Source organism: Pteropus vampyrus, unplaced genomic scaffold (genome assembly GCF_000151845.1).
Source record: "Pteropus vampyrus isolate Shadow unplaced genomic scaffold, Pvam_2.0 Scaffold422, whole genome shotgun sequence".
NCBI lineage: Eukaryota > Metazoa > Chordata > Mammalia > Chiroptera > Pteropodidae > Pteropus > Pteropus vampyrus.
In genome coordinates this window covers 345,324-358,169 of record NW_011889203.1, presented here as the reverse complement: position 1 = coordinate 358,169, position 12,846 = coordinate 345,324, and the positions used below count along the sequence as shown (strand labels likewise).

The 12,846-nt window shown below is 38.2% G+C and overlaps 1 protein-coding gene across 1 annotated transcript in view; it reads right to left on the bottom strand.

The window, feature by feature from the left end:
• CD109 (CD109 molecule) overlaps positions 1-12,846 on the bottom strand; it is a 109,371-nt gene that overhangs the window by 76,923 nt on the left and 19,602 nt on the right. The window contains exons 4-5 of the mRNA XM_011381024.2: positions 9,583-9,813; positions 4,932-5,057 (exon numbers count right to left, since the gene is read on the bottom strand). Of these exons, the coding sequence (XP_011379326.1) occupies positions 4,932-5,057; positions 9,583-9,813 (357 nt within the window). The remainder of the gene's footprint in view (positions 1-4,931; positions 5,058-9,582; positions 9,814-12,846) is intronic.

The window sequence follows — 12,846 nt, the reverse complement described above, 5'->3', positions numbered from 1 at the left end:
GTTCTCACTAAATTTTATTAATCTTTAAGAGGACTTAAAAATAATAATTGTCAAGAGTTGCTCTGTAATTGTAAAAAATACATAAGTCATTTAGATTTCACATATAAGGAAAATCATGTGGTATTTGTCTTTGACTTATTTCATTTAGCATAATACTCTTTAGTTCCATCCATGTTGCTGGAAATGGCAAGATTTCACTCTTACGGCTGAATATTATTCCATTGTATATATGTGCCACATCTTATTTATCCATTCATCTATCGATGGCCACTTAGCTTGCTTCCATATCTTGGTTATTGTAAATAATTCTGAAATGAACGTAAGGATGAATGTATCTTTTCAAACTAGTGTTTTGGATTTCTTCAGATAAATACCCAGAAGTGGAAGTTTAGGAAGATGGATGAAAACAGCGAAAGAAACTAAGAAGTACAAATTGCGAGTTTACTAAAATAGTCATGGGGACGTAAAGTACAGCATAGGGAATATAGTCAATAATATGTAATAACTATGTATGGCGTCAGATGGGTGCTAGACTTATCAGAGTGACTACTTTGTAAAGCATATAAATGTCTAATCATTATGTTGTACACCTAAAACTAATATAATAGTATGTGTCATCTGTAATTGAAAAATAAGTTAATTTAAAAATACAAAAAATAAACCTCAAAAAAATACATGTGTATGAATATACAGAAATTTATTATGCTTCACTATCACATACTGCACAATAAAAGGAGATTTAAAAAAAAGAATAAAAACCTAGACATTTTACTAGATTAAAATAAATACTCATCATTAAAAAACCCGAAGATGAAAAAGCCTATTTAAAGGTCAAAAGCAATTTAAGTAATCCAGAAAGATTAAGGGTTTAATAAATGACTCACTCACACTTATTCTGTAAAGTTACATGTCACAGTTGGAGAAATGCCAAAGAGCCCATCAAGTGTGTTTTACCTACAGGATCCTTTTCCTGACCCAATGGAAAGAATAATTTAAAAATGCCACTCAGATTATCCGCAGTCACTACAAATCAAAGCTCTGGAAAGTCCTACATTGTTTTACACAATGTCTTTCAGTAGTAATACTAGGATCCGTCCATATTTTCCTCTAGAAAATGGGATTTCAAAATATTCTTCTGAAAAAAAGTATTTTCCCCTCCTTGATATTTATACTGAGAACAGTCACTGCCTTAGGAAAACGAAATATAGTTTATAATAATGGATTATTTAAATAACAAATATATTTTCATCATAATCATTATTCATTGCTGAAAGAAAAGGATTTTAATGATAAGCAATATACAGTCCTTGAATGCTGTGCCAGAGACGAGGAAAGATGAAAACCAGAGACTAAGGCTGAAAGCCTTGGCTTCTCATAACATTTCTTTGATTATACTGACCCCTGGTGGCCCTTGAAGCACACTTTTTTTTTTTTCTTAGGAGGAATCCTTTCACATTATTTATGTATCAAATCAGTACGCTGCACTTTGTCAATTTTTATACTGCAACGAAACTGGGAGAAAAAACATCATCAATAATAAGTACTCGATAAACATGCTTGTCTTCAAAAGAATAAAAATGCTTTATGGAACGTGGAAGAGGAAAAATTATATTTAGTTCAATAAAAATGACTATAGCTTTCATACATTCATTTAATAAATATTGACTTTTATGTGCAAAGCACTATTCTATGTTCCAGAGATACAGGGGTGAACAAGCTCCCCAAAACTATAATCTATGAGGTACCGTCAATTAAAAGTGACATGAACGAACCAAGAGAAGTTACAGAGTGCTATATGAGTGTCTATAGGGGGTAAGCCATTTTAGACGATGCCTGAAAGGCAAAATCAAGTCACTTGAATAAGAGTAGAAAAATAGTATTCCAGGGAACAGCACAGGAAGGCTCTGGGATAAGACGACAGGCTGGTGAGTTTAAGACACTTAAAGGATATATGTCTAAAGCATGGAGTTCAAGGGTAAGGGTGGCAACTAACTGAGGCTGAAGGCTGAAGAGGTGGGCATAGGCCAGATCTTATAAATGTTTTTTTAATTTTTTAAGTATATAAATTTCCTTTTTTTTTCTTTCCTACCTAAGCAATATGACAAGCGAAGCCCACAAACCACTACATGAGAAACCCTATAAATCCTTGCACCTACAATCTCACATCTTCCACAAGTCTTTCTCCACTATTTTATCCTCCTCTCTCCTATGGTGCTTACTCTGTTCACCACTCACTGAACAAATTAATCTCTCGGAGGCTGGCATCCACCTGAGACTGCTCTGCCTGGTCAATTTTTTTTCATTTCTTTAATATATAATTTTATTGCTGGTTATTGAAACAAATGCTAAGAGAAGAAACAAAACTTCCCTATCCACATACAACAATTTAATAGATAAAAGAATAGTTTAAATAAATGAAGAGCAAAAAGTAGAAAATTTAAACTTTGTTATAGCTTTAAAACATTAACATCTGATGCAATCGGAAATCACATTCAGATCTCAAACTTAAAAAAAAAAAAAAAGTCCTATGGCTCCTCATTTTAAAAAAAGAGTATATTCCATTTGAAATGGAAATGCTGGCCAGCCCAGCCACTGTGGGTCTCTCTGTCTTTCTCACAGTGGCACTGACTTCCCACCACCATGCCAGGATATCTGCAAGCCGCCTTGGATTTCCCAGACTAGATTTTACTTACAGATGGTGGAACACTGCAATATGACTTCAACTTCACATTAATGGCTTTAGAACCTAAATTTCTGCTTTATAGGACACCATTACTTTTTAAAGCACTGATTGTTAAACATGTAAAAAAATACTTTAAACAACCACTGTAAAAGAAAAAAATTACACACGGTCACACACACGTGTGAATGGACCAACAATGGACCCCTGACTCAAGGGAAGCCCATCCACCTAGGAAGAGGCCTGCCTGTAGGGCTCCGAGGACATAGTTATTTAGTTGAGCTAATGAGACTAGACCAGATTTGGACTAGAGAACACCTTAAAGGTTGACAGAAGAGTGAGAGGAAAAAGAAGTGGACCACAAGAGAGACAGAGCAGCTGGCCCCAAAGCATCGGTGCTCATCCTTACAATAAACCCTCTTTTCCCTAAGGTGGTTCCAGTGAGACTCCATCCTCAGAGGCACCTGATGGACCTCACTGACTCAGCACCTTAAACGATCTCTCTGCTATTGTACTGCTTTCCATTTTTCTGCCACCATTGTGTCATTTAACTTTATCATTATTCATCTCATCAAAACAATGGTTTTTGAAGACAGAGATCACATGTCTAGCTTCCTTGTATTCATCACAGCACTACAAGCCCTCAACACGTATTCTATAGAGAATGGATGGATGGGTGGGTGGGTGGATGGATGGATGGATGGATGGATGGATGGATGGATGGATGGATGGATGGATGGACAGACAGACGAACAGACGGAGGGACAGATGGAGAGAAAAACAACTGATTTCTGGAGAATTTATAGTGAAATCAAAAAGTGGGAACTGAGAATAAAACCCCAACTCCTTAAAACTCACAATATGTTTTGTAATCTTCAACCCCCATCATTGTCCACATGCTCCAGCACTCCCAAACATCTCCCAAATCCCCAGACACATGAGGCTGTCTTCCATTTTCCTTGCCTCTGAACAAATCCTTCTCTCTACTAAGTCTCACAAACGTCTACTCTTTCCTCCTTCTCTTCAAGCTCAGTTGTCTGCTTCCCCCAGTGTTCATCACCCCTGCTCTAGGCTCCCACAACTTCTTGTACACGTCTCTACACTTTCTCATTTCCTATCTGTCACCCTCTCGGTGGCATAACCTCTCCATGAGCCCAGCATGCTCTTCATCTTTAGGCAGATGCTCAAAAACCATGTGCTAGCTAAGGTGGACTATTTCTGGTTTTAAGATGTGGCCAAAAAATGCTAACTAAAAGAAAATTTTTTTAATTTTTTATTTATTAACTAGGTCCTTTTATCTTACTTCAGATCTTATGCTAATGAATGATTATTCCTTCTAATACGTGGTTCTCAATAGAGGAAAAAGAGAGTACTTTCCTCCAAGGGACATCTGGCAAAGTCTGGAGACACTTTTGAGTGTCACAAGTTGGAGTGAGGGGAGAGCTCTACTGGAATCTAGCGGGTGGAGGCCAGAGATGCTGCTCAACATACTATAATGCACAGGACAACTCCCATGAAGAAGAATTTTTGTCTAAAATGTCAATAGTAAGAAGCTCTGTTCTAACAGAACTATTTTTGAGCTCTTATTCATGAATTTACTTTAATAAATTCCAAAGAAAAAATGAACAAATATTCAATTAATCTTCAAATATCACACAGTGATGCACAGAAGAAAACCTGAGGCAGAAACATAAGGGTGTTTTAATGCCCCTGCCCTGTGAAATCTCAGAGCCACATGAGTTGGGAGCAAATAAAGGAAGGAAGTGGAAAAATTGAAGAGAAAGAAGAACTAGGGAACAGAAGATTTATGTGGCTATTTAAAGTCACTGTTTGTGTTTTTCAAAGCAAGGATAAAAGTAGGTTAGCCCAATCTCATCAGGAGTCATTATTCTGAGACATTAAGTTTGCCAAATAATAGTTATGTATCCATTATTTAGTTTTAAAATACTCGATACACGCAATAAATAAGTAAAATAAACATTATTTAATCAGTTTTATACTAAAACGTGAAACATTTTAACCTTGAAACATTATATTATAGAAAAAGACAACAATGATTAAAACTCTAATATGTTATCATGTAGGCTAATCCACTGAAAAACATAGTAAATTATAAAATAAACCACTTAAATTATCTAGATGTTCAGATCAATGTTTTTCTGTTCATTGAATAAATGACTTTGGAGATATTTCCCCTCCTGATCTATTTAAATCATTTTAGCATTCCCTCTAAAAATGTATTTATACTCACATTCACTTGAACTTGAATAGACCAGTCGCCAAGCATTGGATGAGAAGATAACTGAAAAGTTTTGGAAACAACTCCAAGATTATTTTGTTCTGTCAACCACTGTTGAATCAAATTTGACTTGGGGTCCTACAATGAAAATCATACATGTCAACTATATAAAAGCTGCCTATGTACATATGCATTCTACTTAAATATGAATGCTCTTGTACGCACTCCTAGGCACATCCAAAATATGCTACAGAGATAGTTTCTGGAAAATGTCAGCTCTGTACCACTGAAGAAGACAAATCGAAATATCTTCTTTGTTCATATGCCCCTGAGAATATTCTGATTTGGCTCTATCTTTTAATTCCTGCACCACCTTTCCTTCTACATGAAACAGTACAATGTATACATCACCAAACCTGTGTGGTGGTTGTTGTTGTTGATGATGAGGATGTTATTGTTAAAAGAAAAGTCCGCAGTAGAGATAACAGGCTCCATGTGTTAAAGGCCCACTATGTGTCAGGCACTCTGTCTTATCATTACAATTCATACATCATTCAATCGTTACAACTCTCTTTCAGGGTATGATTATCCAACAGTATAGTATAGTTGAGACAACTGATGCCTAAAGAGCTTAGGTAAACCCTTAGTTATAAGCGATTGGCATGGTCCAATATCATAGCACCAATGCGTGATGGAATTCAGGATTCCCAGGCGTCTTTTAATTTAACAAAAGTGTATCATAGAGATGTTTAACCAAAGGGATGTATGAAAAACACTTCAGTCTTCCTATACTCTCTGACAACGATGTCTCTGTGCAACATTCATCCAAGCCAACCAGCAGTCACGCCAGATTCCTCTCACATTCCCAGTCCTGTCAACTCTGTCTCTTTAAGATCTCTATTTTCTCTCCTTTCCAACCTCACATCCAGCCACCATGTCCTGTTTTCTAACTATTGCAAATAATCTCCCTCCTCCAGTCTTGCCCCTCCAATATATCTTCCCCACTGCTAACAGTGTTATCCATATGAAACACAAATCTGAGATCGAGGCAAAGTGGCTGAAATGGTTGGCATAATTTCTGTTATATAACAAGCAGTGAATGAATAAACATTGGTTATGATCATTATACTAGAACACTAGGTAATGATAGCTTTGGTTTCCTTACACAATGAAGTCTACCCACTCCTTTGCATAGTTTAAAAGGGTTAATAATCTGACCACATCTACATTTCTAGGCTCATCTTCCCCCAAGCATACAGATTTGTTTGCAATTTGCCCCCCAAAAACCATGCATCTAGGCCTCTACAATTGCTGCATGGAATGCCTCCCTTCCTGGTCCAACTGGTGAAATAAACTCATGTCTTGCTTTCTATACATGCCTCCAACAGGCAGAAATGACCATTTCCCAGAGAGCCCCTAGTACATCTGGAGTTTATCCCTTTTGAATACATACTACTGCATAAAGTACTCACTGGTTATCTAGAGGGGTTTGGTGTTTTGTTTGTCTGTTCCCAACTAGACTCTGAACTCCTGAGAGCAAGAAGCAAATATTTTCCTTTATTCTCTATCCTTTGACTAGAGGTACTGGGTTGGTCCAGTTATGAGAAGCCAGAAAAAATTTCTCTCCCTGAGTGGGGGAGAATGTGAAAGTCAGGGGTAAGTACAACGCTGAGAATGGAGTAGTCAGAAACTAATTGTAAAACCAAAGACCAAAAGCAAGTCAGGAATAAGCAGGTCACCATTCTTGGCAAACTTCCAGGACAGGCATTGTAATCAGCAGTTGGCTTTACTGTGCCTGCCACAGCATGATGCATGGGAAGCCTGCAGGGTTTAAAAGCTCAAAAACAAAGAAAGAAATACAAATAGCTAATAAATATATGCTGTCTCATAATTAAAAGAATGCAAATGAAAGCAATGAAATATCATTTTTCTTCTGTCAAATTGACAAAGATGAAAAATAATAATTCCCAGTGTTATTTAAAGTGTAGGGAAAAGAATGTTTGCACTTCGCTGATGTATTATTTTGATGAGGGTGCACATGTCTCCCAAGTGATGCCATGACCCTACAAACAAAGGAAGTCCAAACTGAAGTCTTTGATGACTTTGCACCTAGAGAACCTGGAGAACTGGGAGTGAATGAGATAATCCCTCTAATTTCCCAAGACAGTCTTGGACCTAAGCCTATCACCAACAGGAAGATGGAGAGAATGTAGAAACTCCAGAAGTCTTTACAGAGCCCATCAGAATTTAACGGACCATTCATGGTGGCATCACAAGAAAACTCGGCATTTGCAAACAGTCATCCCCTGCTGGGGCACACACAGGAGAGCCATGTACAATATAAACAGTGCCCCTGTCACAGCCAAAACAGCTGCATGATGGAGATGCTGGAAAAGCAGCCCCTCATGCCCTTTGAGTCACCTCTAGATGCTCTGGATCTCAGTCAGCTGCCTCAGCACAGCACAGTGCCAGCTGCCTGTGCCAGACTGTCTTGAGCAGTAAATTCCCTGGCTAGAGAATTTGTCTGCAAGGAGTATTTCTGTCACTCCCTGGAGTCCTGGATTATGCCCACAGTGTCTGTCCAGCATGTGGAATTAGAGAAGTCTAATCACTTAAACAAAATGATGCCCTCACCTGGCCAGGGATGAGGTTCTGGTTTAACCACTGCTGCTCAGGCCAGAATGTCAGGCCCCACTCCAACACCTATTTCCACATAAAGTCATTCATCTGTGCCAGGAGCAATAACTTCTTCAAGAACGGAGGTCAAGGTAGAAGCCAGCCATGCCAGCTGCCACCATGGTGTTGGAGGCACTTATTTCTATTGTGTTAGGCCAGACTGGCTTGAGGAGGCCACATTTAGGGCAGAGTTGGGCATGTTTTTCCCACTGCTTGAAAGGCCTCTGAAGCCCCTTTCCTTCCTGAAAAGGTCAGGCAATGGAGCAGGCAAAATTAATAATACCCAATGATTTAAAAAAAAAAAAAAACTGAACATCCCTGAATGTGTGGTGGTGGTCAGTATGGTTGGTTGCTTACTACAGTCATTCTTGGCTGGGCAAGAAAGGTCCCAAAAAGTTAGCTTCTTAGCCATCAGATGCACTTCTCCACATTAGCCTGTAGGTGGTGCTGTGTTGGGGAATACAACTTTGTCCAAGTCGGGCTCTTGTTAAAACTAAGTCCCGCTTTTTTCTGGGAAGTTTTGCCAAGAAACCCAACTATTCCACACTGAAAGATGTAGAAAACATTACAGTCTGGTGAAGACCGGCCCAAATGACTGTTTCAGATGGAGGAGTACAGTGATGTGAGCATTCACATCAATGCTATGACCTGACCTCTGAAAGTTCCAAGGAAGGAGGCAGCCAGACTTGAGTTCATACCCCAGCCTCACTGCCCGGATGCAGAGAGCAGAGTATGGCCACACCCCATTCACTGTTACCCAACACTTTGCAGTCCAGGTGGAATTTTAGTCTAAACTCCCCTCCCCTGGCAAGGACCGCCAAATGTTGGCCAAGCCAGCAGGATTCCCCAGCAAGAGTTAAGCAAGAGGAAGGTCTATCTGAGTGCATCTGGGAAAGCCAAATGCGGCAAGGTAAGTACAAAATTGGAAAGAAGAATCCAAAGATTCTACACATCAAAGGTTAAAAATGCATATACTAGAGCAGAATAGAGAGGTAAAATTATAAAAATGCACAGAGCTGACCAGTATTAGCAGGGTTAGTTCTGGGTTAATGCCTCACATGGGAAATTTATTCCGTGCTGACTTGTATCCACCTAAGGTAGAAGAATGCAAATTGGATGTAAAAAGCCAGAGATATACAGACATGTACTTCTAAAATCCTCCATTTTACCCACAGTTTCTGGCATATAGTAAGTTCTCAGTATATGTGGACAAATGATAAATGATGGTATGAATGGAGTCCATAAAGCCCTGCTCAGAGTTACATGAATTTAGAAATGCTATTCACTATGTCAGCCTGCTTTACAGACATTCCAATATACAGTAGAGGCAGAAATTCACAGAGCCACAAACTCTAATCAATCCTAGCTCAATTCAATAAATATATATATTGAGCACCATGCTAACCAATATGGTATTTGCTACAAACACAAATTGACTGGAAGTTATATGTACATGTTTGTTTGCTTGATTTTTTTTTTAATTTATAACAACAAACTAAAAATAGGAAGATACTAAACTAAAAAACCTGAATTTACCTCCCTTTCTCTCTTTTCTCTCTCTCTCTCTCTCTCTCTCTCACACACACACACACACACACACACACACCCCTATCCCTTTATATGTGTGCGCATGTATGTGTGTTTATTGTCTGTCTCTCCACTACCCACTAAAATATAAGCTCAATATGAACAGAGACCTAATATATTTTGTTCACTGTCTTATCTCACTGTCTGGAACACAGAGGTTCAATAAATGTTTAACAAATGAATAAATCCATGAAGAAGCCAGGACTGGAACCCAAAAAGGCTGACTTTGGACCATGAGCCCTTAACTCAATGCTCTACTGCCTCCCTTCCTAGAGAAAGAACTCACATGTTGGGAGGGAGGCATATTCATGGTGAATTCTAAGATAATATGAGCAGAATTTACAAGAGAGCTTCAGTGAGATAGCTTAAACTCCTAGTTTCATTTCTGTCTGACACTTACCTTAATTAGAATGTTTAAAGAGGTTTTGTAAGGCTTAAAATTTGCAAAGAGTGTAATAACACGAAACTTCACTTCTTGCTTTGGCTTGTACAAGGTCTTGTCTGTTTGAATGAAGACAGTCATTCTCTTGGTCTCAAATGATAAGCGTGTACTATTAGAGAATAAAATCTCATCCTGGGCATGTCCAGTTATATGTAGCTCATAAATCTCATTTGCACTGTTCAGAGGTAGCTAGAAAAAAAAGAGATCACACACATCAAGGTCTCATTATATTACCTCAAAAATGTTTTTAATTGTAAGTACAATAGAAAATGTAAATATAGAGTATTATCAAAAGTAATTGCAGTGTTGGAAAATTTGCCCCTGCTAGGCAGCAAAGTTAAACAATTTGTTTTCCTTATTTTAAAATCCTGCAGTTTGCTCTCCGATTAAATCACAGGGTTTCTGGAATGCAGAATACACATCCCACCAAGCTCTCTCTCTCTCAATGGCAGTCACTTTGCCATTTCATATTCCAAGTGCAAATTCTTCCTCACTAACAGTCATTGTGGATCAGAAAAGCTAATATTCTTTAACGTTCTTCTCCACGCCTCACCCTATCTGACCCAATCAGCGAAAGGCACAGGATCTGCACAGGAACTGTTTTTTTGCTATACTCTCTCAAGCTCTGTTCTACAATGCACTGTCTTCCAGCACCCTGTGCATTAGGTGTCATAATCCTGGTAAGGATGATGAAGCTGCTCTTTTTACTATTTACTATTCTATTATTAATAGATATCCCACCTTCCAGCATTAACAGACCAGAAGCCATATTCAGCAGTTTACGTGCGCTGTGTCATCTTACCTCATGACAATCCTTCAGGTGAGTGCTCTTACTAACACCATTTTACAAACAAGGAAACTGGGGCTTGGAGGGGTTAAGGAAGTTGTTCCAGGTCACTAGCTGAGATTCAAACCCAAGATGAACTATACTACTCCTAAGACACTTCATGCAGCGGGTTTTTTGGTTGTTTTGTTTTGTTTTTTGTTTTCACAATTTCAGCTTTATTTTAATTTTTTGTGTGTGTGACATTGGTTAATGAAATCTAGTAAGTTTCAGGTGTACGATTTAACAGTAAGGCATATATATATTGCATTGTGTGTTCACCTCACATAGTTAGATTTCTTTCTGTTACCACATATTTGATCCCTTTTATCTCATATCTCTCTTTTCCGTCCTCTCCCTCTTCTCTTTGGTAACCACTAGTCTGTAGTCCATGTCCATGAGTCTCTGTTTGTTTGTCCTGTTCGTTTGTTGCTTTTAGGTTTATATCCCACATAAAAGTGATATCATGTGGTTTTCAACTTTTTCTGTCTGGTTTATTTCACTTACATGTGGTAGTTTTTAAATATGTCCAAAAATTCTCTGACCCTATCCCTTGAAAAGATAGAACCTAATTTCCCACACTCAGTGATTTGTTTCTCAAGAATAGAATGAGTCTGTGTCATAGAAAGGATGGTTTCGGCCTAGTTCTCTTTTTTGTAGATTCCTCACTCTGACAGGAGCCAGCTGCCATGTGCTCAGAACACACAAGAAGCCCGTGGAATAGCCGACATGGGGAGGAACAGAGGCCTCCTGCCAACGCCTACTACCAACTTGCCTGCTGTGTGAATGAACCACCTTACAGAGGATCTTAGCCCTAGTGAAGCCAGTAGATGACTGCAGCTCTGGTTGACATCCTGAGTGCATCCTCATTAGACCCTAAATCAGAATTGCCTGACTATGTGGTTCCCAAATTCCCAATCCACAGAAACTGTGAGAAGTGATACAAGTTTATTGTTATATTATGCCAAAGTTTGGGAATAATAGGTTACATGACAATAGATAACTAGCACACCTGACTTTTAGTTCATTTTCAGATTAATAAACCTGAGGTTCTAAAACTACATTCTGACATTTTTGCAAATGTTTTGTCCACAAGATTTTTGGTAAGAGCAGCCACCATAAAGTTCACAGTATAGATAAGAATATGAAGGAAATGTAACAAACCACCAATAAAATGGTCAGCAGGAAATATTTAGAGAAAAAAAATTCTAATGTCTACAATTTATTTAGAAATACATTTTAAAAATAAGATGAATGAGTGGATAGAAAGATAGGGAGATGGATAAATATGTGATAGAGCGAGTATGGTAAAATGTGAATAATAGATTCTAAGTGGTGTTTTTAAGAGTATTCACTGTGAAATTCTTTCAAGTTTTCTGTATATTTAAAATTTTCATAATAAAATATTAGGAAAAGCAATCGTAACATCACCTTCAAATGACCTCCGGTGTGAATATTTGCTTTTCTTTAATAAATAAATACTTATTGAGTAACTTCTAGCTCCAGGTTATTCTAACTGCTTGGGATACAACATGGTGAGCCGAAGATGTGCACCCTAGTGGGGCCGAGAGTCTAGCCTGAAACTTGCATTCTTGTATTCTATTTTTTCAAATGATAATTCAGTTCTCAGATTCTTTTATACAGATTCCTTAATACCATAAGCAGAAAAATCTATATTCCAGGAACCAGCATATCATATGCTTATATATGGCAAAGGTTTATAAATATTTCATATTTAAAATATGGTATTTGATGGGATTGCTCTTTACGACTTGGATATAGTTTGATCATTTTTAGTGGCACAGAAGCTCCAGAATAGAGAGTAGATTGAAGACTTATGTCAAATTAATGATGCAGATGCCTAAAATTAAAGAGATTTATTAACCGCAAGGAGGCCAAAGAGTTAGAGAATTAGAATTAACGCAAAATATGCCCAAAAACATTTACTCTGTCCCCTACTCCACCCTCCTTCAGGAAGCTGACACGGCCTCCACAGGGGATGGTATTGACTATCTTTCTGTTCCTTTCGGTTACCCTAATTTGCTTTTTCAACTCTCCCATCAGAAATCTTGCCTCCTCATATGTAAAATTCAGGTAATTTGAGATCCTCAAGGCCTAGCTGCTAATCCTAGTACTGGAAAGTCGAAGATGGCAAAATGAATTTGGCATATTGAGTAAACCTGGGGTGTCTCTATGAACCATGGGGCATCAGCACATGGCTTGGGTGGCACTACAGATTCTGAGATGTCAGTACAGACCTTGACCTGCCCCTGCCCCCCCATTGTTAACAGTAGAAGAAACATAATGAGAAGGAGATTAAAAAAATATGGTGGATTTTGAGCAATCTTTATGAAAGTTTCTGCTGTACCAAACCTGGAATGAGTTGTAACCTGCTTCTC